The following is a 26,202-nucleotide window of genomic DNA, read 5'->3' as shown; positions in this document are numbered from 1 at the left end:
CTCAGTGTCTGCGAAAACCACCATCTCTCATTATTACAAACCTTGCTATTTAGATAGCCATCCTGCCTTCCTGATTAAATCACCCTCAATGCAACATTAATTCCTTACTTTCTTGACAGCAGTATTTCCTACTATTAGACCACATACATGGTTGCAGATCCCTGACAGTCACAGAGGTCTGAGGGATTACAGCTGATAACAAGAAGCAAAAGAGAACCTAATCTCATTGTATCGGGTTTTCCGAAGTTAAAAGAAAACCAAATCCTCCTCTGATTAGGCTATTAAATTAACTTGCGTTCTCTAAGCAAGCATTGTTTGGAGGAGGTATGTATTAAATAGTTAATAAGGAAATCAAAACAGTGAGGATACTAAAAAATTAACTGTAGTTAGAATGGCTACTATAAAAAACAAGAGAAAAAACAAGTGTTGGCAAGATGTGGAGAAACTGCTATTTGTGGGTCTCCTCAAAGCTCCCCTTATTTGGTCTTAACCACACAGCAGGGTGCCCACTCTTAAGCCTTCTCTCAGGTAATAATAATATGCCTAGTACATCCTTCCTACCAAGCAGGAAACTCATATCAAATAGCTCTGAAACCTCACCTGTCTCCATAAACACTTCTCAAACTGGTAACAGAAAAGATGAAAACACCTCCTAGCTTCAGTGCATAGAAATCACCACATGGCTTCCAACACCCAGGTAAAGTTCACAGACTTCATTAAAAACAACAAAGAATAACCAAAAAAAAATCCAATTAAAAATGGACAAAGGATTTCAATAGACATTTCTCCCAAGAAGGTACAGCAATGGCCAATAAGCATATGCAAAGATGCTCAATGTTACTAATCACTATGGAAATGCAAATCAAAACCACACTGCCTCACACCCTTAGGATGGCTACTATAAAAAACAAGAGGAAAAAAACAAGTGTTGGCAAGATGTGGAGAAACTGAAAGTTTCGTACTTTGCTGATGGGAATGTAAAATGGTTCAGCTACTGTGCAGAACAGTATGGAAGTTCCTCAAAAACTTAATTATAGAATTACCATATGATCCAGCAATTCCACTTCTGGGTATACCCAAAAGTAGTGAAAGCAGGAACAGGTATCTGTACACCCATGTTCACAACGGTGTTATTCACAGTAGCCAAATGGTGGGAGCAATCCAAGTGTCCAGCGGTAGGTAAGTAAACTAATGTGGATATATATATATATATAGCAATATTATTCAGCCTTAAAAAGGAAGGAAATTCTGACACATGCTGTGACAACATGGATGAACCTCCTTGAGTATCAATCATACCATGTTAAGGAAATGAGCCAATCACCCAAGGACAAATGCTGTATGATTCCACTTAAAGAGGTACTATAGTACTCAAACCCAGACAGAAAAAGCAGAATGGTTGTTGCCAGGGCCGAGGGGGAGGGAGGAAAAAGGGGTTACTGTTTAATGGGCAGTTTCAGTTTCACAAGATTGAAGAGAGTTCTGTGGATGGTATGGTGGTGATGGTACTACAACAATGTGGATATACTTAATTCCACTGTACTGTACACTTTAAAAATGGTTAATATTCCCTATGTGTACTTTACCACAATTATAAAAATTATGAAAATTAAAGTTAGAATTCCAGTTGCCCATGTATTTTATGTTATCCAGCTTGAGGAAAGAATGATGCTGTGTAGACCTGTTTCTATTCTGAAATGCAAACAATACTTGTGAAAATTCAACTACATTTTTTTTCTTTAGGAGATTGCTTTGTAAAACAAAACATCTAATTTGAACAGAAATGAACTATATAATAGAACCATTAACAAAACTTAATAAGCATTTGGTTTAAAGAGAAAGACCTAAGTTGGGTCTTAGTAATAACAGTTTAATACTGATCAATGACCACTTTATTTTGTGCCCAGTACTGAGGGACAGACACCTCTTCTTTCCACCTCTACCTCCACCTCTACTATTGCAATAATTTCTGAACAAGGCTGTTATACAGGCTCTACACCACTACTACAGTGATCAATGATTTAAAATATACCAAGTGCTTATTCTGCCAGGCAGTGCTCTTAGGTGCTGAGGATACAGTAATGGAATCGGACACAACTCCAGCCTTCAAGGAACTCAGACTGGTCCAGGAGAAAGAAAAAACAAACCATGTAATTTCAGATAGTAAAAGTGCTACCAAAACCCTCCCCCAAAGCAAGAACAAAAAAAAAAAACAAGGCAAGAGGCAAGGCCTCTCTGAGGTGACTAGTACCTGACATCTGACAAGTGACTCCCTGACGCCCTGCACCTCTACTGTCCTAAGAATGGTTTACTGGAAAAGTCATGTACATCTAGAGGCTGCATCTACAACCAGCAAATATTCCATCATCTATGAGAAGTGACTTTATGTGGTATAAAGTATAAAATGGTGAAGTAACAGTGCATCAGAAATAAACAGTAAAAAGAGAAAATGAATTTCCATCTCCTTTGGCTAAGAGCAGTGTTTGTTAATCCTGTGGAATCAGAGAAGTCACACCCAAGGAAGGGGAGCATTCAGATGCTCAGCGAAAACCCTCTTCCAGGTTTTTTCAGATCCTGGCCCCAAACTTCCTAATGTGCATTTTCTCACTCTGTCATTCTCTTCAATTCAATAATAGCTCTCCAGAGTTAATGAGGCTGGAAATGAGTCTATTATGGCAACGAACTACTTTACCACTCATTTGTCCTGGGCAGCAGCAGTTTTCCAAGAAAACCAAGCACTTTGGTAATGCTCTTCCCTTAACTTCAATTCCCTCCCCACCAAATCTCTCACTGTATCTGTCTACCAAGGTGCTATCCCTCAAAGCACATCTCAAATAGCAACTCCCAGAACTATGACATGAATAGGATTCCACCAGAAAAGTGGTTATCTTCATCCCCCAAATTCCTTTCTCATCTTAAAATACTCAACAACTAACCATAACTACTTGTGTTGCTTTATCTAACTCCATGTTACAGGTTTCATAGGTGAAGAAGCAGGCTTATTCATTTATTTCTCATTTTCCAAAGCATATACTCATTATTCATGTTTATTCAATGTACAGGAGACCCAAGGAGATTTACAACTTAGCCAAGGAAAAAAACTGAAGGTAGTGTAATGTCCTACTTGGTATTCTAGGCACTAAAATGCTGTGATTGAGTAGAAAATCCTAATGGCATAGTAAAGCAGCACAGACCTCAGAGCCAGGCTATGTTTAAGCTCAAGCTTTGCCACTAACTTGACATGAACCTCAAGGAAGTTATTTAGCTTCTCTAGGCCTCAGTTTCCTCATATGTAAGATACTGAGAATGTCGCCTATTTCACAGGGTTGGTGTGAAAAACTGAATTCATACACCAAAATCCACTTAGAACAAAGCTTGGTGCATAGTAAGTGCACAGTATTATTAACTGTCATGTTTATCATTAATATTTCTCCAGAAAGCAATCTCTCCACTGGTAAATGGAGAATATCAAGTGCTACCCTAGACTACTCAAATCCTTTTCAACTCAGGGATTTCATACTTAAGAGCCACATGACAATCACTATGAACTGACAAGGGGAAACAGGCTTAATAACTAGAACCTAGGGCAGGCACAGAAAGGCAACTGAGTAGAGAAATGTGAAGGAAGACATTTTAGGGAGGAAAGCTAGAAAGAGCAAAGGCTAGGAAGTTAGAGTAAGCATGGGACATAAAGGAAGATAATTTGGCTAGAATTTATGTTTTGGGCAACGGTGGAAAATAAATCTGATCTAAATGACTTCAAAAACAATGGACTAAAAACAACTGATTATAAAACCTCGTTACTCCACCACTTGTGTTTCTGGATTAGGAGAAAGAGTTCTAGTGACAGTTGATTAGCATCTACTCTATCTAATAATCCACCTTAAGAACATTTCATACACTATAAACCAGTGAGTTTTTGAATAAAAATCCATACAAAACCCAAGAATCTCATCACATTCTTCTAAAGCCAAGTGTAAGTAAATGCTTGGTCACCCTTATTTTAGAGGCATATTCTCTCTCTCTGTTAGCTTAAGGAAACTAAGAGCTAATTACTTTGATAAAGCTAAAATATTAAGAGCTGCTCTCTTCCATGAATTACACTAAATTATTACAATGTATGGCGTATCTCACCACTCCTCTGCTCAAAACCTACAGATGGTTCCCATCTCAGGCGGAACAGAAGTGATACACTTACAATAGCCTAGAAGGTCCTGATTGTTCTGTGTTCCCTTAGTTCTTCCCTAACCTTATCTCCAACTACTCCCTCATTTGCTTGCAGTGCTCCAAGCACAGTGGTCTTCTAACTGTTCCTCTAAGAGGCCAGCATAGTCTCCTTCAAGGCCTTTACACTTGCTATTCCCTCTGTCTGGAATGTTCCTTTCCCTAGCTACTCACTGGGCTCACTCCTTTCTCATCTTAGTCTGCTTAAAATATCAGCTTGTCTGTATACTTCCCTGACCATTCTATTTCAAAATGCAATACCTCCCATCCCTCTTTCCAACTGTTTTCTTTTTTTAACCTAAGGCACCAATCATCTTCTAATAGATAGTAAATTAAAATATTTGCTTAATGTCTCTTCCTCCCATTAGGAAGTCTCAGGAGGCCAGGCGTCACAGATCTAGAACAGTGCTAGGGAAAAGGCACATAGCAGGCACCTTCTGGGTGCAGGAATATACAACATACTTGTTCTTTTCACCAGTGAAAGTCTAAAATTTAATTTTTGTACAAAACAATTTTTGCTCACCTCTTATGTGCCAGAACTGGGCTTGGCTTTGGAAAGTTAAAGTGAATTAAGACATAATCTCTGCCCTTTAGGAGTCCCAGAGTGTGTTATCTAGTCTACTATAGGGGAGAGAATAGACAGACCAATTACTTTAAAAAACGGTATACAGGGAGGCCAGGGGAAATTAAATGACCACGTAAAGGAGTGGGCAGCACAGGGTAAATGCTTCACGAAGGTGAGACGTAAGCTATGACTCTCCAAAACTCTCGACTACTACGATAGTTCTTCCTTTTATTATTGGTGCGTATGCTTGCAACTCCATATAAATTATTTACTGACATCAGAGAGGCTCCTAAGTAGGCCGCAAAAAAGTTTGTGTGGTGATGTTGATGCTAATCACTGTTCCTTTCAGGGCTGCACAAAGATCGCCGACTATACCTTTTACTGTCTACTAATTTGGTAGGTTTTGTCTACCGGGTCCCCCCACTTGGAGGCATCTGCCAACTGCTGCCGACCTGGGTCAGAACCCTCCCCGTGGCCATCCCTGCCCCGGAGACCAGTACCCTGCAAACCCTTCCCTTGCAGGGCGGCACGCACCGCCTCCCGAAAGCCGCCAACAGGGTCTGGATAAGTTGCGAGAGAAGCGAGGGCCGTAGGAGGGCGACGGGGCTTGGAAGGACGCCTAGAAACTTGAGCCCCACACTCTCCCGCTCTCCGGCCCCCTAGGCCTCCAGTGCCCAGAGGCTCCGCCGACTCTTTGTTAAGAGAGGCCGCGGTTCCCCAACCCTCGCTAGGCCCCGCAGTTGCCTCCAGTGCCCTCAAGGGGTAGCGGCCCCGCGTCCAGACCCACCTCCACAAACCTGCTGTTGTGACTGCAGCGGCAGCTGCTACTACCGCCGACCCAGAGAGATCCCACAGGCTGAAGTACGCACGGTCCAGGCCCCGTCCCGCCGCGCTCCTTGCTCTCCGCCCCCTTCGACGCTGCCGCCGCCGCCGCCTCTCGGCCCGTTGCTGACTGGGGGAGGGGAACGCAATCCTGACATGCGCAGTGGAGAGCGCGGGTCGAAGGGCGGAGCCTGGCGCTCCGGCTCCCGGAAGGCGCGGCGGGTCGGGACCTTAAAGCTGCAGAACACCTGCCAGACTCCTGCACCCTGACAGCGCCCTGCTGTCAGGGTGCGGAGTGTTCACTGCCCATCTAGGAAGTGGACCTGGGAGAGAAGGAAGAGCAGCAGTGGTAGGGAGCCGCCCAAAACTCCCAAGAAAAGAGCTTGAGCGGAAACCACATGTACATAAAATTGCCAACCCTAAACTCTGGTCCTTTGCAAATGCGACCTGTGCAACATTTCTCCGCGTGCCTCTGGCCACGTGGTCCCATGGAGCATGGCCACCTTTAGCTTCCGGGGCACTAGTTCAGCGCTGTGACAACTTGACTGAACCCTAGTGGAGATGGCTGGGATCTGCTAGGGCGGCTCTGGCCGGGATTATGTAATTTTTCCAGTAGCCCCGCCTAGCCTCCGCTGGCAGGAGCGGAGCAGTTCTCGCGCGGTCCCCTAGGTTGCGTCTCGTTCTCCCTCCGTGCGCAGGCGGTCCGCTGGCATTCTTCGTAACGGATGGTGGAGGTTGCGTAAAGAGTACCTCGGCGTCATTTGAGCTCCTGGTCCAGCTGTGTCCTAGAGGCATCGGGGGCAGTAAAACTGCGGTGATCGCGCAGGCGGCCTGGCCGAGAGGCAGAACGTAGAGGTGACTCCGCAGGAGCGCTGGGCCGGGTTCTAGCCGTCGGTGCAGGTAGGAAGCGGGCCATGACGCGGTAGTCGGTGGGGCCCTGCCAGGCCGAGCGGTGACTTGAGTTGCATGGCCTAGTCCTGTCGCGTTTCTCACCCAACCCTCTAGGTCCGTCCTGTGATGACGTGCATCGCTCCCCTCGCCTTACCGCTAATCCCGACTTTTATTAAAAGCAGACTTTGTCCACCCAACGCCCATCTTCCTGTTGGTTTTCCGGATTGGAGTAATTTTAACGGTTTTTTGGAACCTCCCCATAAAGCTGCGAGCAAATGCCCACCTGAAGGGCAAAGTTAGAGAGGAAGCTTATAGTTTCCAGCAGGAAGAATAGAATATGGACGTTAGGATGAATTGATTCTCCTTGTTGGGCAAAGACTAGACCGGGATGGTTTAACAGAAGCAATAGCCTCTGTGACTAATTTTCTCTGAAGATTTATAGCATGAGACATGTTTTTGACCGATGTTTGTAAGGAACCAGGGGTATGTCACCATGATTTCCAGAAGTCTTACAGTCTGGTCGTTGTCAGCATGGCCTAGTCTAAAAATGGCAACAAGGAATGATTGCCCCAATTATTCCTCTTTCGTTTTTAAGTCCTATCCCAGTCGCCGAGAGACTACTGGGTGAACTAGCAGAGGGTAATCAAATAAGACTTGTTAGTACTTGTGTTCACTGCCCCAGGAGTCTCAGGACTGAATGGCCTGGCAGGAAGTTGTGCTTTTTGAAAAATGAATTGACAGGTGCAGCAGAGAGACTTGTGAGAAAGAAGGCCAAGGCACAAATGGCTTGGAAATTTTTAACCTAAATAACCTTGAAGGAGCCGTGTTAATAGCGCTGAGTTACCTTAGAAATGCGTGCAACCTTGGGTTGCAAAGTGTTGGGCAATAACCTTTGATACTGAACCGATTCATTTAAGAATTTATGGTATTGTAGATATGAGATGTAGAATATTTATTATTCTGGAGCAACTTGCAAGAGTGGTACCTACTGTTTTTGTCACCCACTCACCTTCCATTAGTACTCAACTCCCTGCATTCTGGCTTCCATTCTTACCACTTCCCTGCAGTTGCCAATAATGATTTCCTTATTAACATGTGGAAATTTGGGGTTATGTCTTACTTGAACTTTCTGCAGCAATTGAAACTGAGCTGTTTCTTTCTAAGATATACGCTTCTCTTTTGATCTCTCTGATGCCACTTTGATCAGTCTCTTTTTCTTTAGCCATCTCTTCTTCGTTTTCCATCCTAGTTCTTCCTATTATACCCACCTCTTAGCTGTTATGATTTGTTTCAAGATTTTTAGGTGCCTTTTTTTTTTTAAACCTAACTCTCAATACTCCCAGGAGATCTCATCCATTCCCACACCATCTCTTTTTCTAGTTTAGGCTTGTATCCTGAACTCCAGACTTGTATTTCAAACTACTTCCTTTTCTCTCTCTCTAAAAATCGGTTATAAGACCTTTTAAGGGATGGTGTGAAAAGTAAGGTAAATGTCAAGTCATCTAACATAGTGCTTGAAAACACTCTGAACTTCTCAATAGGACTAACTGTAACTTACCGCACCCCTTCCACTCCCGGCCCCTGCCCCGTTTTCTCCTCTGTTATTGCTTTCCATCTCAGGGATGACTTTATCCAGCTCTTAAGCCAAAACTTGGCATCACTCCAGATCTTCCTTTCCCACATTCCCTATACGCAGTCACTTTATGCTGACAAGTACAATTCTTAAATATCTGTCAAATATGTTTTTCATTCCCAACACCACTGCCATTCTAATTAGCTCAGCCACTTCCCGTTTTTCCTGCCTCAGGTGCTCTTCTCCAATTCACGGGATGTATGAGCTGTCAGAGTTAAACTCAAATCTGGTAGCGTCACTTTCCTATTTAAGTCCTTTTGTTGATTCTAATTATCCAGACTTCTTAGTGTGGTATTTAAATAAAGATCGTCAAGATCTGGCCCTTAGCTTCATTTCCCTCACTTGTCTACAAACTCAGTGCTCCATCATATACCAAAATCCTAACGCGTGCTGTTTCAGGCCTCTGTGCTGTAGCAGTTCTTCAATCTGCAGTGCCTTTGCAGTGCAGGACCCATGCTTTGGTTTATTTTTCAAAGAACTTTTTATTACAAAAGTGGATCATAGGAAAATAAGGGCAAAATGCCCATAATCCTACCATACAGAATGACTACTATTTTTATGTAGGTGTATGTCCTTCTCAACTTCTTCATATGTATTTGCTTCTAAAAAGACATAGTTGTAACTTCATTTATAACAATTTCTAATGGACAAAAAGTAAATTTGTTTTTTGTATATACCTATAAATTTAACCAGTTTTAAGGTTTTCATGTCATAAGTGATAGCACATATCCTTGAAGCTGAATTCTGGTGCAAATTTATGATTATTCAGGAATCATGTTGTACTTCTCTTGGCATAGTATCTGATGTGATGACATGCTCAGCGAAGGTACATTTAATTAGATACGGTAGGATCATTTTATGAAAAGCAGTGAAAGGCAAAGGAGTTTTTAGATATTTTTGCAGGAACTGGATTGCCTTTGTCTTTTAGAAGGATGATAGTGGTCTTTAGGGAGAGAGTTGAGACAGGGGAGACCATTCAGGATAATACCGTGTTTCTTCAGCAGGTGGTGATAACTTGGATTATCATGGTGGCTCTAGGAATCAGAGATGGAGACAGCAGGATTGATGGCTGTTTAGATTTCTTCAAAGAGAAAAGAAAGTGAGAAATTAGATACCTTGCTCTTTTCAACAAGACTGGAAAAATGGGATTGCATAGAAATAGAGAAATTAGGGTACCTGTTGATATTCAGGTGATTGTAAAGCAGGAGTCAGCAGACTACAGCTTAAAAGACAGACTGTTTTTATACAGCCTGTGAGTTAAGAATGGTTTTTACATTTTTAAAGGGTTTTTGAAAAAGAAGAACGTTATCAGAGATCACTATGTGGCCTACAAAGTCTAAAGTGTTTACTCTCCGACCCTTTACATAGGGGGTCAAAAAAAAGTTTCTAGGGCATCAAAAATGGCCATGCCTGATACAGAGCTGGTGTTTAGGTAAGAGTGGAGGACTAAAAATACAGCCTCAATAGATTAATGGTTGAAATCTACTCTTCAAACTCCAACTCAAATGTTCTTTTTTTGGAAAGGCTGTCTGATAATTTTGTGGTCCTTCACATTTTCACATCATTTGGTACATTTTGTCACAGATCTGATGTCATACTCTTGATTCAGAAACTTGTTTAGGTGGTAGAATACCTAGTGTTCTTTTCAGAAAGTTAGGGAATGCCAATATACTTAATTCCACCATGCACAGTAGGAACAATTCTGTTAGCAACAAAATTAAGTAAATAATATAAAACTCATAGCCACTGGCTTATATTTGAGAAGCAGCCTGAGAAGTGCTTCAGAACAGAGGCAAATCTGGAATCAGATCATAGCTCTGTGTCTTTTGGTAGTTGTAGTACTTAGCATCTCTGTACCTCATTTTCCTTATCTGTGAAATAGGGGTGTTAATAATGTTACTTTGCTCAGAAGGTCATTATGAAGATTAGTTTCTTTTTGTAAAGCCTTTAGGACAGTGTCTAGCACTTTGTGTTTTAAACATTTGCTTCATGATGATGATAATGCTGCTATACACACAAAGTTGATTTAAGTATGAATGGCTTTTCAATTTATGTATTATTTTTGTTCCCATTGACAGATAAATAGTCACATCTTATCCTTATTTCATTATACACTTTCCCAGTTCCTAAAGAGCTTTTTATAGGCTCTCAAAAAATGCTTACTGATTATGCAGTGTAAATGGAACCAACTTAAGGAGATTGAATTAGTTGTCCAAGATTTTACAGATACCTAGTGACAGAATCCAGACTAGAACCTAGGCCTCCTGACCCTCACCTTGTTGTTTTTTATATAATGCTATCTGAAATGAATAGTATTAAATGAAAGAAAAGCAGAAAGGATTTGTAAATTAATTTTTTTCACTTTTTACAAAATTTGAGTATATGCAGTATATGTAGAATGGCAGTCCATTTAGGGTTTGTTGGTTTTTTTGACTCATTTTTAAGGTGCAATGAAAGCCTTCCATGCTTTCTGTATTGTCCTGTTGATGTTCGGGAGTGTCTCTGAAGCTAAGTTTGATGATTTCGAGGATGAAGAAGACATAGTAGAATATGATGATAATGACTTTGCTGAATTTGAGGATGTCACAGAAGATTCTGTTACTGAAGCTCCTCAACGAGTGATAACCACTGAAGATGATGAAGATGAGACCACCGTGGACTTGGAAGGGCAAGATGAAAACCAAGAGGGAGATTTTGAAGATGCAGATAACCAGGTGAGGTTCTTTTTTGTTGATTTCTTGGGAAATTGGAAGGCTGGGGAACTTGGGAACTTGGCCCTCTTCCCAGACATTGAAAGTAAAACCCAGGTGGGAGACCTTTACTCTCTTCTGTTTTTATTTCTGCTCAATTGGTGGAGCTCTTGCAAATGTGGTATGTTCCCACCTTTTACACTAATTGAGGATTGAATTGTGTTTTTCTCCTCTGTAGAAAGCCTGGCTGGGGAAGGGGTGGAGAATAGATAACATGTGTCGGTGGGAATTGTAGAATTCAGTGTTCAAAAGCATGGAGAGTCATCATTTGTTAAAAATATGTAATATCTCTGTCTTCTGTGCTTGCTACTTACATGTTCTGTATTCCTCTATAAATGTTGCTTACAAAAATGAGATACAATTGCTGGAGACATTTGTAGAGGAAAACAGATTGTGCATCATTTTTGTAGGAGGGAGATACTGAGAACGAGCCATATGATGATGAAGAATTTGAAGGCTTTGAAGACAAACCAGATACTTCTTCTAGCAAAAATAAAGACCCGATAACAATTGTTGATGTAGGTATATGGGATTCTGAATTCTAAAACTACCAAAAAAATATCTTGCTGTCATTCATCCCAGAAATAGAGTTTTGTGACATGCAGCTGGTGTTGATGAAATAGTGGGAGCTGTTTGAAAGACTTTGACATCAATTCTTCTGATGAAACTCCACACCTAGAGAAGCAACTTCTAGATATATTTATCAAGGAATGATGAAGAGGATAGCCATTGAATTTATTTTGGGGTAGGACTGAGAATCATATTTAATACATGGGGCTTCTCAGCTTTCCATCCTCATATTTCCTTGAAGGATCTTTTACAAAGGTGATCTAAAAAACCAAAGTGGGCGTATTTTTCAAAGTACAACCATATTCAGTGACAGTTTATATAAAGTATCTGCTTCTGTTTGTGGGTCCTCTCATTGTCCTTCATCCAGTGAGTTAGATTCCATCCTTTAGCCTCAGCCAATTAAATGGAATGATTGTTTTTCTGATTTAGGTTCCTGCACACCTCCAGAACAGTTGGGAGAGTTATTATCTAGAAATCTTGATGGTGACAGGTCTGCTCGCCTACATCATGAATTATATCATTGGGAAGAATAAAAACAGTCGTCTTGCTCAGGCCTGGTTTAACACTCATAGAGAGCTTTTGGAGAGCAACTTTACCCTAGTAGGTAAGTACAGCTAGTTCAAGTCCAGCTGCCTTCTTGAGAACCATCTGGTAAGAACTGTTCGCACTCCTCAGCGTTAAGTATCTAACTACTTTAACAGACTGCTGAAGAGGATGCTTTTTATCTCTCTCAAGGATCCCTTTATTTTTGGGGGGTTTTATATATTGATTAGATTATATTTATGAAATAATTTCCTCATCTTCGTTAATCAAAAATTGATTCCAATTACATTGAGATAATCAGTGTTAGTCAAAACAAATTAATAAAATTCAGGCTGAAAGCAAGGAACTTTGACATTTTAGGTAGCTCGATAAATGCTTTCTTTTAGAAATTAGAAATCCCTCAACATTTCCACAGGTTCAGGATACTTTAGTTTCAGATCCACTGAAGAGGGAGACACTGTGGACATTGTACCTGAGAGGACTCCCTGTAGCTGTGTAGTATAGGGAGTAAGGTGGATGTTCGGCCCCAACATTTTCAGTGAATCATACTAAGTGGTTTGATCCCTAGGGGATGATGGAACTAACAAAGAAGCCACAAGCACAGGAAAGCTGAACCAGGAGAATGAGCATATCTACAACTTGTGGTGTTCTGGTCGAGTGTGCTGTGAGGGGATGCTTATCCAGCTGAGGGTAAGTAGGGAATCTCTGGTACAATGTATACCTTTCATATTTTATCCAGTGTAATTCCAGTCCTGTAAGTTCAGTGTCTCCTTCTTTCATGTTTGACTTACAACAAGGTCTAAAAATCATCTTTTTACTAACTGGAAAATGTAGAGTATATTTGAAGTGTATGATTCTCCCTCCAAAGTCTTTTCTTTATAAGTATAAATTGCAACCATTCTCCTTTTTTTTTCAGTTCCTTAAGAGACAGGACTTACTGAATGTCCTGGCCCGGATGATGAGGCCAGTGAGTGATCAAGTGGTACGTATGTATTATTCCTGCTAGTTTTATCTGTACAGATTGAATTTTTAACTACTTAGAGCTTATTCCATTTCTTGACTGGATTCTCTGGAGTTTCAGGCAATTTGTGTCCCTTACAAAAAACAGACCCTTTTTCAACACCAACAGCCAATACTCTGATTACCCAGATAGCATCTAGGTGTCCAACAATTTGGTTAAATTCTGACACTACCTACTTGGGTGTTTTAGTGCCAGATCCCATTAGTTAAAGGTCTCAGTCCCCCAAGGTTGCCCACATTTTAGATGCCAGTTGCAAGTCCTAGGCCACCATACTTCTGACCAGCTATAAATCCAGAATTCTCACAACTCAGTAATTTGCTAGAGTGCTTCACAGAACTTAGAAAAACTCTTTGCTTACATTTCCTGTTTTACTATAAAGGATATATTCAGGAACAGCCAAATGGGTGAGAGGCATGCAGCAGGATATGGGAGTGGGGCGGTGTGCAGAGCTGCCATGGCCTCTGTAGGCGCACTGTCCTCCTAGCAAATCATTGTGTTCAGCAACTGGGAGCTTTGGAGCTGGGGTCCTCTTCTCAAGGTCATTGAGGTTATTAGCAGAATTCAGTTCCCCTGTGGTTGTAGGTGCCCATTTTCTTGTTATTTGTCAACTAGGAACCACTCTTAGTCCCTAAAAGCCATTCTCATGTCCTTGCCACATTGTGTCCCTGATAAATCCTTTTACATTTTGACTCTTTTCTTCAAGTAGCACAATCCCTTCTGAAAACTCACTTGATTAGGTCAGTCTGCTCAAGATAATGTCCCTTTTGATTTACTCAAAGCCAACTGATAGGGACCTCTGGCCATATAACACCACATAATCGTGGGAGTGATGTTGTTTCAGGGGAGGGTGTGTTCACCAGGGGGCAGGAATCTTGGGGGCCATCTGAGAAACCTGCCTATCACAGTATCTAACAGGTGAGTTTTGTTGATTTTTTTTTTAAGCAAATAAAAGTAACCATGAATGATGAAGACATGGATACCTATGTGTTTGCCGTTGGCACTCGGAAAGCCTTGGTGCGACTACAGAAAGAGATGCAGGATCTGGTATGTCAAGTTGTTCCAACTCAAATATATGTAGAAACTATGCCTCTTTCTTACATAGACATTTAGCTTCAGGGTAGAGTATAATTCATGATAATGCTTGAACATTGTTAAGTACTGCACTGAAATAGGTCAGCATATCTTCTCTTAAGAAAAAAAAGTCTTTGCATGATAAGTCATCATGTCTTACTTTCAATTCTTTCTCTAGAGTGAGTTTTGTAGTGACAAACCTAAGTCTGGAGCAAAGTATGGACTGCCAGACCACCTAGCCATCTTGTCAGAGATGGGAGAAGTCACGGAGGGAATGATGGATACAAAGGTAAATGGAATAGACGACATGCATTTGCAGACTGTGGCATTTGCAGTCCTTTCCCTAAAAGTCACACTTTACAAGTTCTCCATTTTATGACAATGCACTAGTTGCATATTCCTTTCCCACACAAACATTAAAATACCTTCTTTAAGCAATAGATTAGCTCTTCAAAAGTACAATTTGAGTAGTCAAGAAGTTCCTCCCTCTAAATCAAGATCAAATTGTTCCTAGGATAGCTCATGGGCTTTCAAGTTTCTTTAAAAAGCACTACAACTTTAATCCTTATCACCATGTCATTTAGTCAATTTTTGCATTTTGATTAGTATAGGAAAAGAGAGAGGTATAGAGCTATTTTTTTTTCTGTCAGTTTTTACTGTTAGTAACAGCACATTTTAGTATCATAAAAATATAGGATAACTCAAACATAGTTTTAAGTGTAAGTTCAAGGTGCTGTGTTTATGAATTATCCTCTTAAATTATTTTAAATTTTATCTTCTTGTTTAGAACATTATTTTGAGACATATTTTCAACTGCTATTAGAAGAAATTTAATCATTGATGTGTCTAAGGAAAGATACTCATTTTATTGTAGGGATAGTCTGCCTTATTTAAGTTTAATTTTTTAAAAGCTTGAGCCTTAATGCCATTGAATAAAAGCAAGGAGAACTGAAGGGTGACTATCATTATGAAAAAAGGGAAATGTGTCAAACCCTACTTTTAAAAGCAAATTTTCTTTTTTTTATTTCAGATGGTCCACTTTCTTACACACTATGCTGACAAGATTGAATCTGTTCATTTTTCAGACCAGTTCTCTGGTCCAAAAATTATGCAAGAGTACGTATGTGATAAAAATATTGAAATTAGTTTTCCTCACTAGCCTTCTGTGTTGAAACAGCTGCAAGGTACTTCTGCAATTTCCCTTAGTAAATAAATGATTGAGGGAAGTTGGTGACGGGCACCCAAGTTTTCCTTTGCTTTGACTGAGTGCATCAGGAAGGTAACGGAAAACCTGTGGGAGATAAGCCTCCCTCGTTTGCATGTCACTGCATGTACCCACTACCCACTCAAGCAAGGAGAACGAGAATCTTATAGAATGGTTAATACTAAGAAAATGCAATTGCTAATTTCTTTATCCTTTGTGATCTGGATTCTCTTTCTTTCTTTTTTTTTTCTTTTTTGTTTTTAGTTTATGATACGAATCTGCCTGTGATGTTTGACTTGTGTTTGATTGTAAAGAAGTGTACATTTTGCAATTCATGGCCTTTTCTGGTTTTCTTCTTTGAATAGTTGGGTGATTATATTCTTTTGTAGTATGCTATGAGGCACCCTCAATGCCTGTGGAATTTCTGGCTTTATAGTAATAGTATTCAAATGTACATATTCAGGGCTTGGGCTTATTATTTGAATTCACATCCTGTCTCAGGAAAGTTGATCTGGATTTTAGTTGTGTATCAAAATTACTCAAGTCTGTGACTCTAGATAGTGTTGCATCATCCTTGCTTTGTTCAACTAATAACAACATTGTGGGCAGTGTATCACATTGTGGCATCCATGGAGCCTTTTGTGGGGGTATGGAAGGAGTAGAGGGCTAATGGTTAAAGATTACAAAGGAATCTTTGGTGAGTTGGAACTAAATCATATATGCTGAAGTAGAGTATCTCTAAATTTATTCTGAGCCTGACTCTAAAATACTTCATTATAGGAAGATAGAATAAGAGTTGGAAATAAAACATAAAAATCCATCAAAACAAACAAAAGCCTTATTTAAAACATGGGCCTCATACTAAGTACAGGCTCATTTCTGGCTTCCCAGGTGAGATGGAGTATATATAATATATCCTGCCTGGAAGGAACATCGCTGGAGGTGTTCAGGTATAGGATAAAGATTACTTGTGAATGCATCCATCAGATAGATTAAGTGGACTAAAGCCCTTTGGGCTTGGAGATTGTATTTGACTTGGGGGTGCCAAGCCACATACTGTGCTGATTATTTGCAGGTTATCTGTTAGAAATCTAAGTGAATTGGTGACTTATGTACATGGAAAGTATCTTGTGTTCTTTCTGAAAAGACTTTTCTTTTATGACAGGGAAGGTCAGCCTTTAAAACTACCAGACACTAAGAGGACACTATTGTTTACATTTAATGGTAAGTATTCTGTGTCCTGTCTGGGTTCTTTGTTTTGTGTGGGATGATCTTAAGGAGAGTATTATTCCTCCTAAATGATAGCTATAAAAAACTAAATTAAAATTAACTCTATGCCTGCTTATTAGTTTTTGGGTTTCTTCACTAAGAGGTTCTTATTATAAGTTCTGATTTCTATTTTCTGCTGCATTTTAGCTAAGAAACTTGTATAAAGGAGTCTGTTAATTGAAAAAAGAAAAAAAATGGGGTGACCCAGAAGTATTCTGCCATTAACTCAGTAGGAAATGGCTTTGTTTTCCAGTGCCTGGCTCAGGTAACACTTACCCAAAGGATATGGAGGCTTTGCTGCCCCTGATGAACATGGTGATTTATTCTATTGATAAAGCCAAAAAGTTCCGACTCAACAGAGAAGTAAGACGTACAGCCTTTGTTATAAGTTGGCATCTTTTATATTTCTTTTCTCCCGGGCGTCAGTTGTCAAATGTTTTCTTGGCTAGTTGACTTGCAAGTGCTAAGTGAGAGCAGTTTTTATGAGAATACCAAATGGGATTTTGCTTCTGTTGGATTGAATTGGATTTCTTATGAAATGCTCTTTTTCTTGGGAAAAGGGCAAACAAAAAGCAGATAAGAACCGAGCCCGAGTGGAGGAGAACTTCTTAAAGCTAACGCACGTGCAAAGACAGGAAGCTGCGCAGTCCCGGCGTGAGGAGAAGAAGAGGGCAGAGAAGGAGCGCATCATGAATGAGGAAGATCCTGAGAAACAGCGCAGGCTGGAGGTAAGACTGTTCGTACCGCTGGGGTAAAACTAAGATGTATAAGGATGCCTCTTTGCACCGTATTGGCTGTTAAGATAATTCTGTGTAGGAATATACATACACAGCTAAGAGTTTAGCATTTTCTTAGCATTTGGGACATTTACTTAATCCATAGCACTATAAAGAAGAATAAATAATTTTTCCTGTTCAAACCATGGTAGATTGAGTCCATGGTCCTGAGAATGATACGGATTATCCCACTCCACCAACACAATCCAATTTTGAAATTTCCACTGTCATCTTACAAGCCAGACGCTTAACTGAGGTAGAAAGGAAGGAGTTTTAATAGAAGTCAGCAAGCATGATGCCCTGTGGTCCGAATAAACTTGTTTTATAAAATTTTTAATTTGATTACAGAATTAGAGAATTCTAATAGTTTTTGTTTGTATTTTTGTTTTCTATTGTGTATATAACTAGAGTTTCAAATTCAAATTTTTTTAGGCTCTAGTATATTTCAGACATCAGCATGTTCTCACATTTTTGCGAAGTAAGGTGCCATAGTCCATCCAGCTCTACAATTTTAAGCCTTATAAAGCTGGTCAAAAGAGAGGAGGACTGCAAAGTTCTGGGAGATGTGAATTTTAATGAGAATAATCTCAAGAACTGAAGAAATTCTTAGAAGTGGAGGAGGCACTCTGCCAAGAAAAAGTGGAATGCTGCATGCACCTCAGTTGGTAGTAGAGTCATCAGTGGAGCTGAGTGCAGTGCCCATGATGCCACAGGCCTCCTCTCATCTGATCCTCTCATTTTTTGTTTGATTTGGTTTAGTTTCGTTGACTAAAAACTGAATTCTGTGTTTATGCAACCTTCTTGATAAATAAAGATGGCTTTTTAATAAATACACTGGAAGAATCTATATGGAATCATTAATAGATAATGCCTTTCCTTTTTTCCATGAAAAAAGTTCACCAGTTCTTTCTGGGGTTTGAAACTACAGAAAGTTTAAGGAAAGGTTGGGGCAGCCAGAATTTTACTTGTCAGATTGTAAACTGCTTTGTGGGTATAAACCATGAATTTTTTTTTATGACTACCACTTTGTAGTATCTAGGCCTGGGTTCTTGTGAAAAGATCCGGTGACTTAAATAAGAAAGGAGGTGGGGGGGACTTTAGTCAGTTTCAGACTTGGGTGAATCATTATCCAAATGATCTGGACCTTCCTGCTATTGCTAGTATTTGTTTTGTTTTCTTACATATTTAATCTGAAAACTAAAGAGAAACATACATACATACAGATTACTTTAATCCTATTATGTAAAAATAGTATAACATAATCCTTCAGACAACTCTAATCCCTAAAGTTGGCCATTGTTAACACTATATAATTTATTTAGTTCTGCAACTTACATATGTGTGTATTAGTGTACAAAATCTTTTTCTTGATGTAGATAATTTTACATTCTGCAGCTTTTTTATATTAAAAACACAGAATTTTTCCAAGTGTCTTTCCATATTTGTGCTTTTTTATGCTGTGAGGAAAACAATTGTAGGTAAGAAAGAGAAACTGGCTACCAATAAGTAGTTCTACCAATTTATACTTTTACCGCTATATGATATGAGAGCTCTTTTCTCACATCTGTATAGAAACTAGTGATCAATTTTTTAAATGTATGATCCTAATAGTTGGGAAATGGTATCTCATTTATTTTGCATTTTTGATTTATTGAAGGTGAATATTTTTTCACATACTAACATTAACATAAATTTTTCTTAAATATGTTAATGTAAATAGATTTCTTCTCTTAACCACTATACTATATTCTTTGTTGGTAGGTTCACACGTGTATAATATGTAATATGGGAAGGGATGAATAAAGTGTTGGGGAAAGAATGAATATGATGGAGGTATGGGTTGGAACAGCGGGAAAGGGACCTGTGGACAGTACTTAGACGATGTTATACAGCTGTCCCAGAAGACCACAGCATGTGACGTATATGCTGCTGGTGTTTGCTTGCTACTAAGTCCTCACAAGAGGCAGCAGCTGCCAAAAGGGGTGGATTCATTCCTGCCTCTGAACCCAATGCAGAACGCATTTTCCCATACAAGCAGTGTTAACAGTGATGGCTCTATTCTTTAAGATCTTTACACTATAAATAGCACAGTTATAGATGGTAAACATTCAGGCTTATGCTGCTGTATATGTGGAGAGTTTTTTGTTTTCTAATGTTGGAACCTGACAGTAGTTCCCAAACCACCAATTTACAAATCACTCTTTGAGACATAATATATTATATTATCAAGAACTACAGATACTATGGGCTTCTGCTTTTCCTCTTCCCTCTTTTCTCATCCTGGAGGATTGAGACTCCTGGAGGAGTATATTTCTTAGGACATTTCTGCCCCTTAAAAAAAACCCTAAAAAAAATTAAGTTTGATATGTTTTCTACCTTTATCTTGCATCTACGTACCCCTTCAGCATTTTATTAAAAATAATAATAATAATAATAACAACAATAATAATAAGGGAGAAATGTGGGATTCACATATAAATCAAGTATAAAAATCAAACGAATATTCATATTTGACCTGATTGTTTATAGTTCATAATGCGTGATCAAAACCGAAAGTTTCTGTGATGGCTGCCCTTGCACTGTTCACCATGTAAGAACTTGTTCGTTATGCTTCAGAAGATTAGAGACTGTTGAGAACTAGGCTTGGGGTTGATTAATGATTGTGCATTGAGTCCCCTATACAGAATTTTATTGTTGTTAACAACCATTTGATCAATAAATATGAGAGATGCCCTCTCAAAAAAAAAAAAATTAAGTTTGAGATTGCAGCTGAAATCAGCTTTGACAGATGTGACCACTAATAACCAACAGCAAAGTCATATTTTGAGTTGAGCTTGAAGGCTTCCCTCAATACAGGTAATAATAACCAGGGACTTCTGCTACCCAAATAATGTGTTTGAAGCTTCTTTCTTTCCTTCTACATAACTTCCTAATTCCTAAATATAAATATAAAAAATCCCCGTTGAACATTATTAAGTATTGTGCTCAGGTATAACATATATGCTAAATAAAGATTTATAATTAATAACTGATCAGATAAGCTCTAAAGGTTTTCTGAACTGAAGTACAAATCCTTGGCAGGTACATATAAATGTTATCATGGAAGTTGGGCTAGCGTTTCTGGGTATGGGAAAAATCAAACCAGAATAACAAAGCTTAAATATAGTGTTTAGTTCTTTCTAAGTTGAGATTTTAGTTACTTTTGCTTCATTTCAAGTTAATTTTTATTAACCAACATAGATATTAGCAATTGTTAATAATTATCTTCTCAGGTGTTATTTACAGTGTAAGCCTAAGTTTTGAATAGTAATATAAGCAGTATCTAGTTGAGATTTTTTTTTTAAACATGTGCTTAGAACTTAGTTTGTATTCCCTCTTTCTCTCTAGGAAGCTGCCCTGAGGCGTGAGCAAAAGAAATTGGAGAAAAAGCAAATGAAAATGAAACAAATAAAAGTGAAAGCCATGTAAAGTCATCCCAGAGACCTGAGTCCTGATGCCACCTGTAAGCTCTGAAATCATAAGAAACATAAAAAATAGCAATCCATTTCTCATCTTAAGGTTCAAACTCTCACAAGTGACTGAGAAATCCCTATTTCATCATCTGTTCAGTTTTTGGAGTTGTAAAGAGGTTATACGTACATTGGAAGGACTCTCAGTAATTTTCTTCCAGATAATCAAATTATTTTGATTATTTTATAAAAGGAATGATATATGAAATCTGTAATTTTAAAGTATTTTAAAATTTATAACATGAATTATCAGTGCTTTCAGTGGTTTGATGCTTGAAGAAATATGAAATTTATAGATAAATAATGAGTGTTGCTTTTGTTTAAACTAGGCAGTTGAAATGGCTTTGAAGACTGTCTCTCAACCAAGATTCCACAAACAACTCTTGGAATTGCACAATAAACATTGGTGTTTTTCTTCTGTGTTTGCATTAAACTTGTAAAAAAGGAAACTTTAATACACTAAATGTGGTATTGAAATTTCAGGAACTCAAAACAATGTAGTTCAGTATATGTTTTGTAGGTGGGAAGTCCTGATGGCAGTATTACAGGATATTTGTAGACTTTAGGATACTTAACATGTACATGGAAAATTCTAGGGATAAGTAGTACAGGAGCACAGTTTCTTCATTACCTGATACCATGAGCTAATGACAATGTGAATGCTGTATTTTAAGTGGTTTTATGTTTTTCTTGATATAAAAAATGCATGGAAAATTAACTACTTCACCTAGATCAGCTCAGTGGTCCTATGTGAAGTCATAAATGTTTTCCTTCATGGTTGCCACAACCTATTGGATGTTCATGGAGAAGCTGTATTCTCTGTTACAGCTGTGTCCCTTTGCTTCTCCTTCTGCTTTTATATCTTCCACAGTTGAGACTGGGTATGTTCTTTCAAAGAAATAGCCATGAATATGCATAAATACACTTTTAAAAATGAGCTTTCCTGAACTATTCAGAGTACTTTCTGCCTCTTGAGGAAGGAACTCTTGGGAGAGAGGCCCATCTCTGTGCACAAGCATTTAGCTTGTGCAGATGTCTGCATTTTATAAATGCTTCTTACTAAGAAAGCATTTTTAATTCACTGCTTGTACCAGGTAACTTTTGCAGGGGATGAGAAAGGGTTGGGTGTTTTGGTGGGAGAGGGGTGGGTGGGTATTTTTTGTTGATGCTGTACAGCAGGTGTGTTCTGAGGCAGTAACAAGCTGCTATGAAAACGGGATGTGCTGCTGCCTTTTAACTGCATGGAAACTTTTGACATGAGTTTTTCTCTAGGTTAATGCAGAAATGTATAAACTGGGAAATTCAAATGTAATTTTTTAATACATAAAATTAAGTTATTAAAATAACAAAAATTTAATTAATGTAATGCTATATAATTCTAGAATTACCCTTCTTTTACAAACCTTTAAAATACATTTTAGAAATCAAAGTTGATATGCTTTGCTGTCTTCTGATTAATAAAAGCTTTCTTAAAGTCCCACACATTTGGACCATGGCAGCTAGTTTTGTAATTTAAGTATTCATATAAACTACCTATGGACATACATTAAACTAATTGACAAAAATTTCAGAGTGCTGCCTTTACTTTTCTGGGGTTGCCCATAGGAATGTTCTTTCTGTTCAATAAAAGTCAGTCCTGAAATGCCTTTCCTTCAAAAGAGTTGTCCTTGACAATAATTCCTTGGTTGCTACATATTTTTAGAATGTTGTGTATTTTTAGAACCCTATCTGTTTATTAATGCACCCCTTCCTGAAGTCCCCCTCTTGAGTTAAGACACCATTAGAGGATGAAGGAGAATGTTGTTGACTCATACATTGGAAAACCACTAAGCCTTCCATTCTTTTCTGCATAACCTGGACACTCATAAGTGCCAAAACGGGCACTGGACTGGTCGTAAGATGAAGACCTGGCTTTTAGTGCCAGCAACACCAATTACTAATCTTTGATTTAGGGCAAATCACTAACCTGCCTGAGTCTTTCTTCTGGTCTTATTTCTAGAAAGTGAGGATAATTATGTTCCCTACCTACCTCACAGGTAGGTAGATACCAAGAGATGGTATATGTAAAATCCTCTTGTAAACTTCAGCATTTTAAAAACATAAGCTATCATCTAGGACTGTTCTCCAAGCCATACATTTTCTTTACTCTCTTTTGCTTTCCTTTCTCCCAGTGGAAACCAGGCAGATCCTCAACCTTATCTGCAAAATCTGATGGTATTTTGGAGGCAGGGGAATAGTTTAGGATTCTGTTTCCCTGGTAATGGAACCTTTTTCTGTCAAGCACCGGCTGTGAAACTCTTCTTTAGATGGGACTTAGACCAAAGAAAACCATTAGTTGGCATTCTCATTCCACCTGTCCAATAGGAATTGGCACTGTGGAAATAATTTAGAGCAGTGTTGTACAAGGATATATTGTTTTTGGTGGAAGAGGTGAAATACTCTACCCTCCCAGATTCTCTTTCCTTAATGTTCCCGCCTCCCTCATTTTAAACGATTTAAAAGGAGGTGAAAGGGAGGAGACCATTATACCCATAGGAGTGGCTTCTATTACAGACTGCTAAAGTAATAGTGAAAAGTGTTAATTTTCTCAGTTTCTGGAGTTTGGTGATCAGCAAAAGATTTGCATTTGGAAGAAAGTTTAATGTTTTTATCTTTGCACAGTTGAATCCCATCTCAGCTCCATTAATTAAATAATAGCAATTTCAGAAGAAAACTAATTTTTTCAGAAAGCAGAACTTTCTATCTACTACTAGCCCACTTTTAATGGATATTACTAGATTTTTACTTTCATCTTCTATAATTAAATATTCTTTTTAATTTTACCTGTTTGGTTTTATCTAAATAGTGTAACTTATTTAAAAGACACACAGGCCTTCTTTAAGAACTTAGTTCCATGGGAGTTACTCAGAAATCAGGTATTATAGCCATCTTGGTTATTGTATCAACCTTACTTGAGGGAGAACTCTTTTAACTGCTTTTCTATCACATTTTCAACTTAAAATGCTTAAGTTGCTTTCTTCTGCATCTTTTTCTTGCATATAATTGTATCACAAAGCAAGGTTGTAGCAAAGCTAGAAGCCAGTTTTCTGCTTCAGGGAAGAACCCTGGATTTGTGGCTGGGACCCAAGTGCTGTCCTCGTGTTTTAACAATTCTGTTCCCTCATCTGTAAGTGGGCATTATCTACTCTCCCTTCTCTAAAATGGCTGTTTAGAGGACACACTAGATTAGATAATGTGTATAACATGCTTTGACATTAAATGCTTTACAAGTTAAATAGTCCTGCTCTACCTGTTAAACTACATATCATAAGCTTTTCTATCTCATTTGAGTATTCTAGGCAATTAGGTTTACCTTCCTCAATTTATGTGATTTCAAAAAAGGGCAGTGCACTTAGTTTAACCTGTATGGTGAGAGTCAAAACAGCCAGGAACTTCAGTCCATCTCCATTTCATTTAAGCTACTTTCAGAAAGCACCAGAAATCTTGGGAGAGTCCCAGTCCTTCCTTATAAGTGAAAAGCATTCAGAAGCTTGTGCATCCCAGGGCTCATGACAAGGCAAAAGTAAAGCAGGCAAGGATTGACTTTGCCAACTCTGAAAGTTGATCTTTCATTATACTGCTTTTCTAAACTACCTGGATTTAGGAGGCCCTTTTGCAACGGTAACCAGAAAGAATGAAAATGTGCTCCTTGAAACAGTCACAAGAATCTGAGCCAAAAGGTTCTCCAACTAGCTTTTGTGGACAGTCATAAAGATGGTGATGTCCGTTAGCCCCCTGGGCTGATTAACATCCAGTTAGAAAATGACATAGCTATTGAGTCAGGTATTATAACAGATGGGAGGTATTTCCAATGTTTAAATTCCCCATTGCGGTGGCTGCATCAATTTTGGCATCTTTTCAGGCACTGACTTCTCTAGAACTCTCAATTCCAAAGACCACATGTGAAGGTCTTTTCAGAAGAACCCAGCCAAGAATTTTACTTCAGTGTCCACTATACTATCTTGTTTTGTCTGTTTACCAAGTTTGCTCCTGTGAGAGGCATCTCTTTTTTAAGAATGAGAGAATAGGAGGGTAAAGCTTTGGAATGTTAAAGCACTAGATAAGATCAAAGGGAAGTATGTAGAATTGACTGAGACCCTGAGGTGCATATCCACTTTCACTTTCAGTGTGGTATTTCCTCAATTCCAAAGGCCACATGTGAAGGTCTTTTCAGAACACAGTCAAGAATTTTACTTCAGTTTCTGTTATACTATCTTGTTTTGCCTGTTTACCAAGTTTGTTGCTGTTAGAGGCATTTTATATTGAGAATGAGAGAATAGGGTAGTGCTTTAGAATGTTAAAGCACTGGGTAAGATCAAAGGGAAGTATGCAGAACTGAATGAGTCTCTGAGGTGCATACCCACTTTCAGTTTCAGTGTCGTTACTTTCACCTGTCCGTTTGAACGTAGCTGAACTTCTCTCCCATTTTGGAAGTTAGACCAATATAAATCTGCGTCAAGGCCAAAATATATAAAGAGCTCATGCACCTCAACAAACAAAAAGCAAATAATCCAATTAAAAAATGGGCAGGGGATCTGAACAGACACTTCTCCAAAGAAGAAATTCAGATGGCCAACAGGCACATGAAAAGATGCTCCACACCGCTAATCATCAGAGAAATGCAAATGAAAACCACAATGAGATACCACCTCACACCAGTAAGGATGGCCACCATCCAAAAGACAAACAACAACAAATGTTGGCAAGGATGTGGAGAAAGGGGAACCCTCCTACACTGCTGGTGGGAATGTAAATTAGTTCAACCATTGTGGAAAGCAGTATGGAGGTTCCTCAAAAAGCTCAAAATAGAAATACCATTCGACCCAGGAATTCCACTCCTAGGAATTTACCCTAAGAATGCAGGATCCCAGTTTGAAAAAGACAGATGCACCCCTATGTTTATTGCAGCACTATTTAATATTAGCCAAGAAATGGAAGCAACCCAAGTGTCCATTAGTAGATGAATGGATAAAGAAGATGTGGTACATATACACAATGGAATATTATTCAGCCATAAGAAGAAAACAAATCCTACCATTTGCAACACCATGAATGGAGCTAGAGGGTATTATGCTCAGTGAAATAAACCAGGTGGAAAAAGACAAGTACCAAATGATTTCACTCATATGTGGAGTATAAGAACAAAGAAAAAAACTGAAGGAACAAAACAGCAGCAGACTCACAGAACCCAAGAATGGACTAACAGTTACCAAAGCGAAAGGGACTGGGGAGGGTGGGTTGGGAGGGATAAGGAGGAAAGGAGGTATTACGATTACCACACATAATGTAGGGGGGGGGAATGGGGAGGGCTGTAC

The 26,202-nt window shown here is 39.0% G+C and overlaps 2 protein-coding genes across 5 annotated transcripts in view; one reads left to right on the top strand and one right to left on the bottom strand.

Moving 5' to 3' along the window:
• The window catches only part of DDX42 (DEAD-box helicase 42), a 34,326-nt gene extending 28,567 nt beyond the window's left edge, over nt 1-5,759 (bottom strand). Inside the window, exon 1 of one of the 4 annotated variants that reach the window (XM_036899765.2) lies at nt 5,587-5,759. The gene's annotated coding sequence lies outside the window, so the exon portion shown is untranslated. Of the gene's footprint in view, nt 1-5,576 lie in introns of all 4 variants that reach the window. The other 3 variants (XM_036899766.2, XM_036899767.2, XM_036899768.2) reach the window with 3 other exon arrangements.
• Nucleotides 5,760-6,294: 535 nt separating this feature from the next.
• CCDC47 (coiled-coil domain containing 47) lies at nt 6,295-22,413 on the top strand. Its single transcript, XM_036899774.2, has 13 exons — nt 6,295-6,511; nt 10,581-10,849; nt 11,296-11,403; nt 11,885-12,059; nt 12,567-12,688; nt 12,915-12,980; nt 13,962-14,063; nt 14,269-14,379; nt 15,121-15,206; nt 16,460-16,518; nt 16,817-16,926; nt 17,124-17,291; nt 20,727-22,413. Exons 2-13 carry the CDS (start codon nt 10,586-10,588, stop codon nt 20,805-20,807), a joined length of 1,452 nt encoding a protein of 483 aa, XP_036755669.1. The 5' UTR covers nt 6,295-6,511; nt 10,581-10,585; the 3' UTR covers nt 20,808-22,413.
• Nucleotides 22,414-26,202: the final 3,789 nt, after the last annotated feature.

The sequence above is a fragment of the Manis pentadactyla genome, chromosome 4 (assembly GCF_030020395.1).
Source record: "Manis pentadactyla isolate mManPen7 chromosome 4, mManPen7.hap1, whole genome shotgun sequence".
In the NCBI taxonomy this organism is placed as follows: Eukaryota; Metazoa; Chordata; class Mammalia; order Pholidota; family Manidae; genus Manis; species Manis pentadactyla.
The sequence above is the reverse complement of the archived record's forward strand: the minus strand, read 5'-3'. Positions and strand labels throughout refer to the sequence as shown.

Coding starts and splice junctions, on each gene's coding strand:
- CCDC47 (XM_036899774.2), top strand. CDS start 10,586: ATGAAAGCCTTCCATGCTTTCTGTATTGTCCTGTTGATGTTCGGGAGT. Junction 14,064..14,268: donor AGAAAGAGATGCAGGATCTG/GTATGTCAAGTT, acceptor TTCTTTCTCTAG/AGTGAGTTTTGTAGTGACAA. Junction 15,207..16,459: donor GGTCCAAAAATTATGCAAGA/GTACGTATGTGA, acceptor CTTTTATGACAG/GGAAGGTCAGCCTTTAAAAC.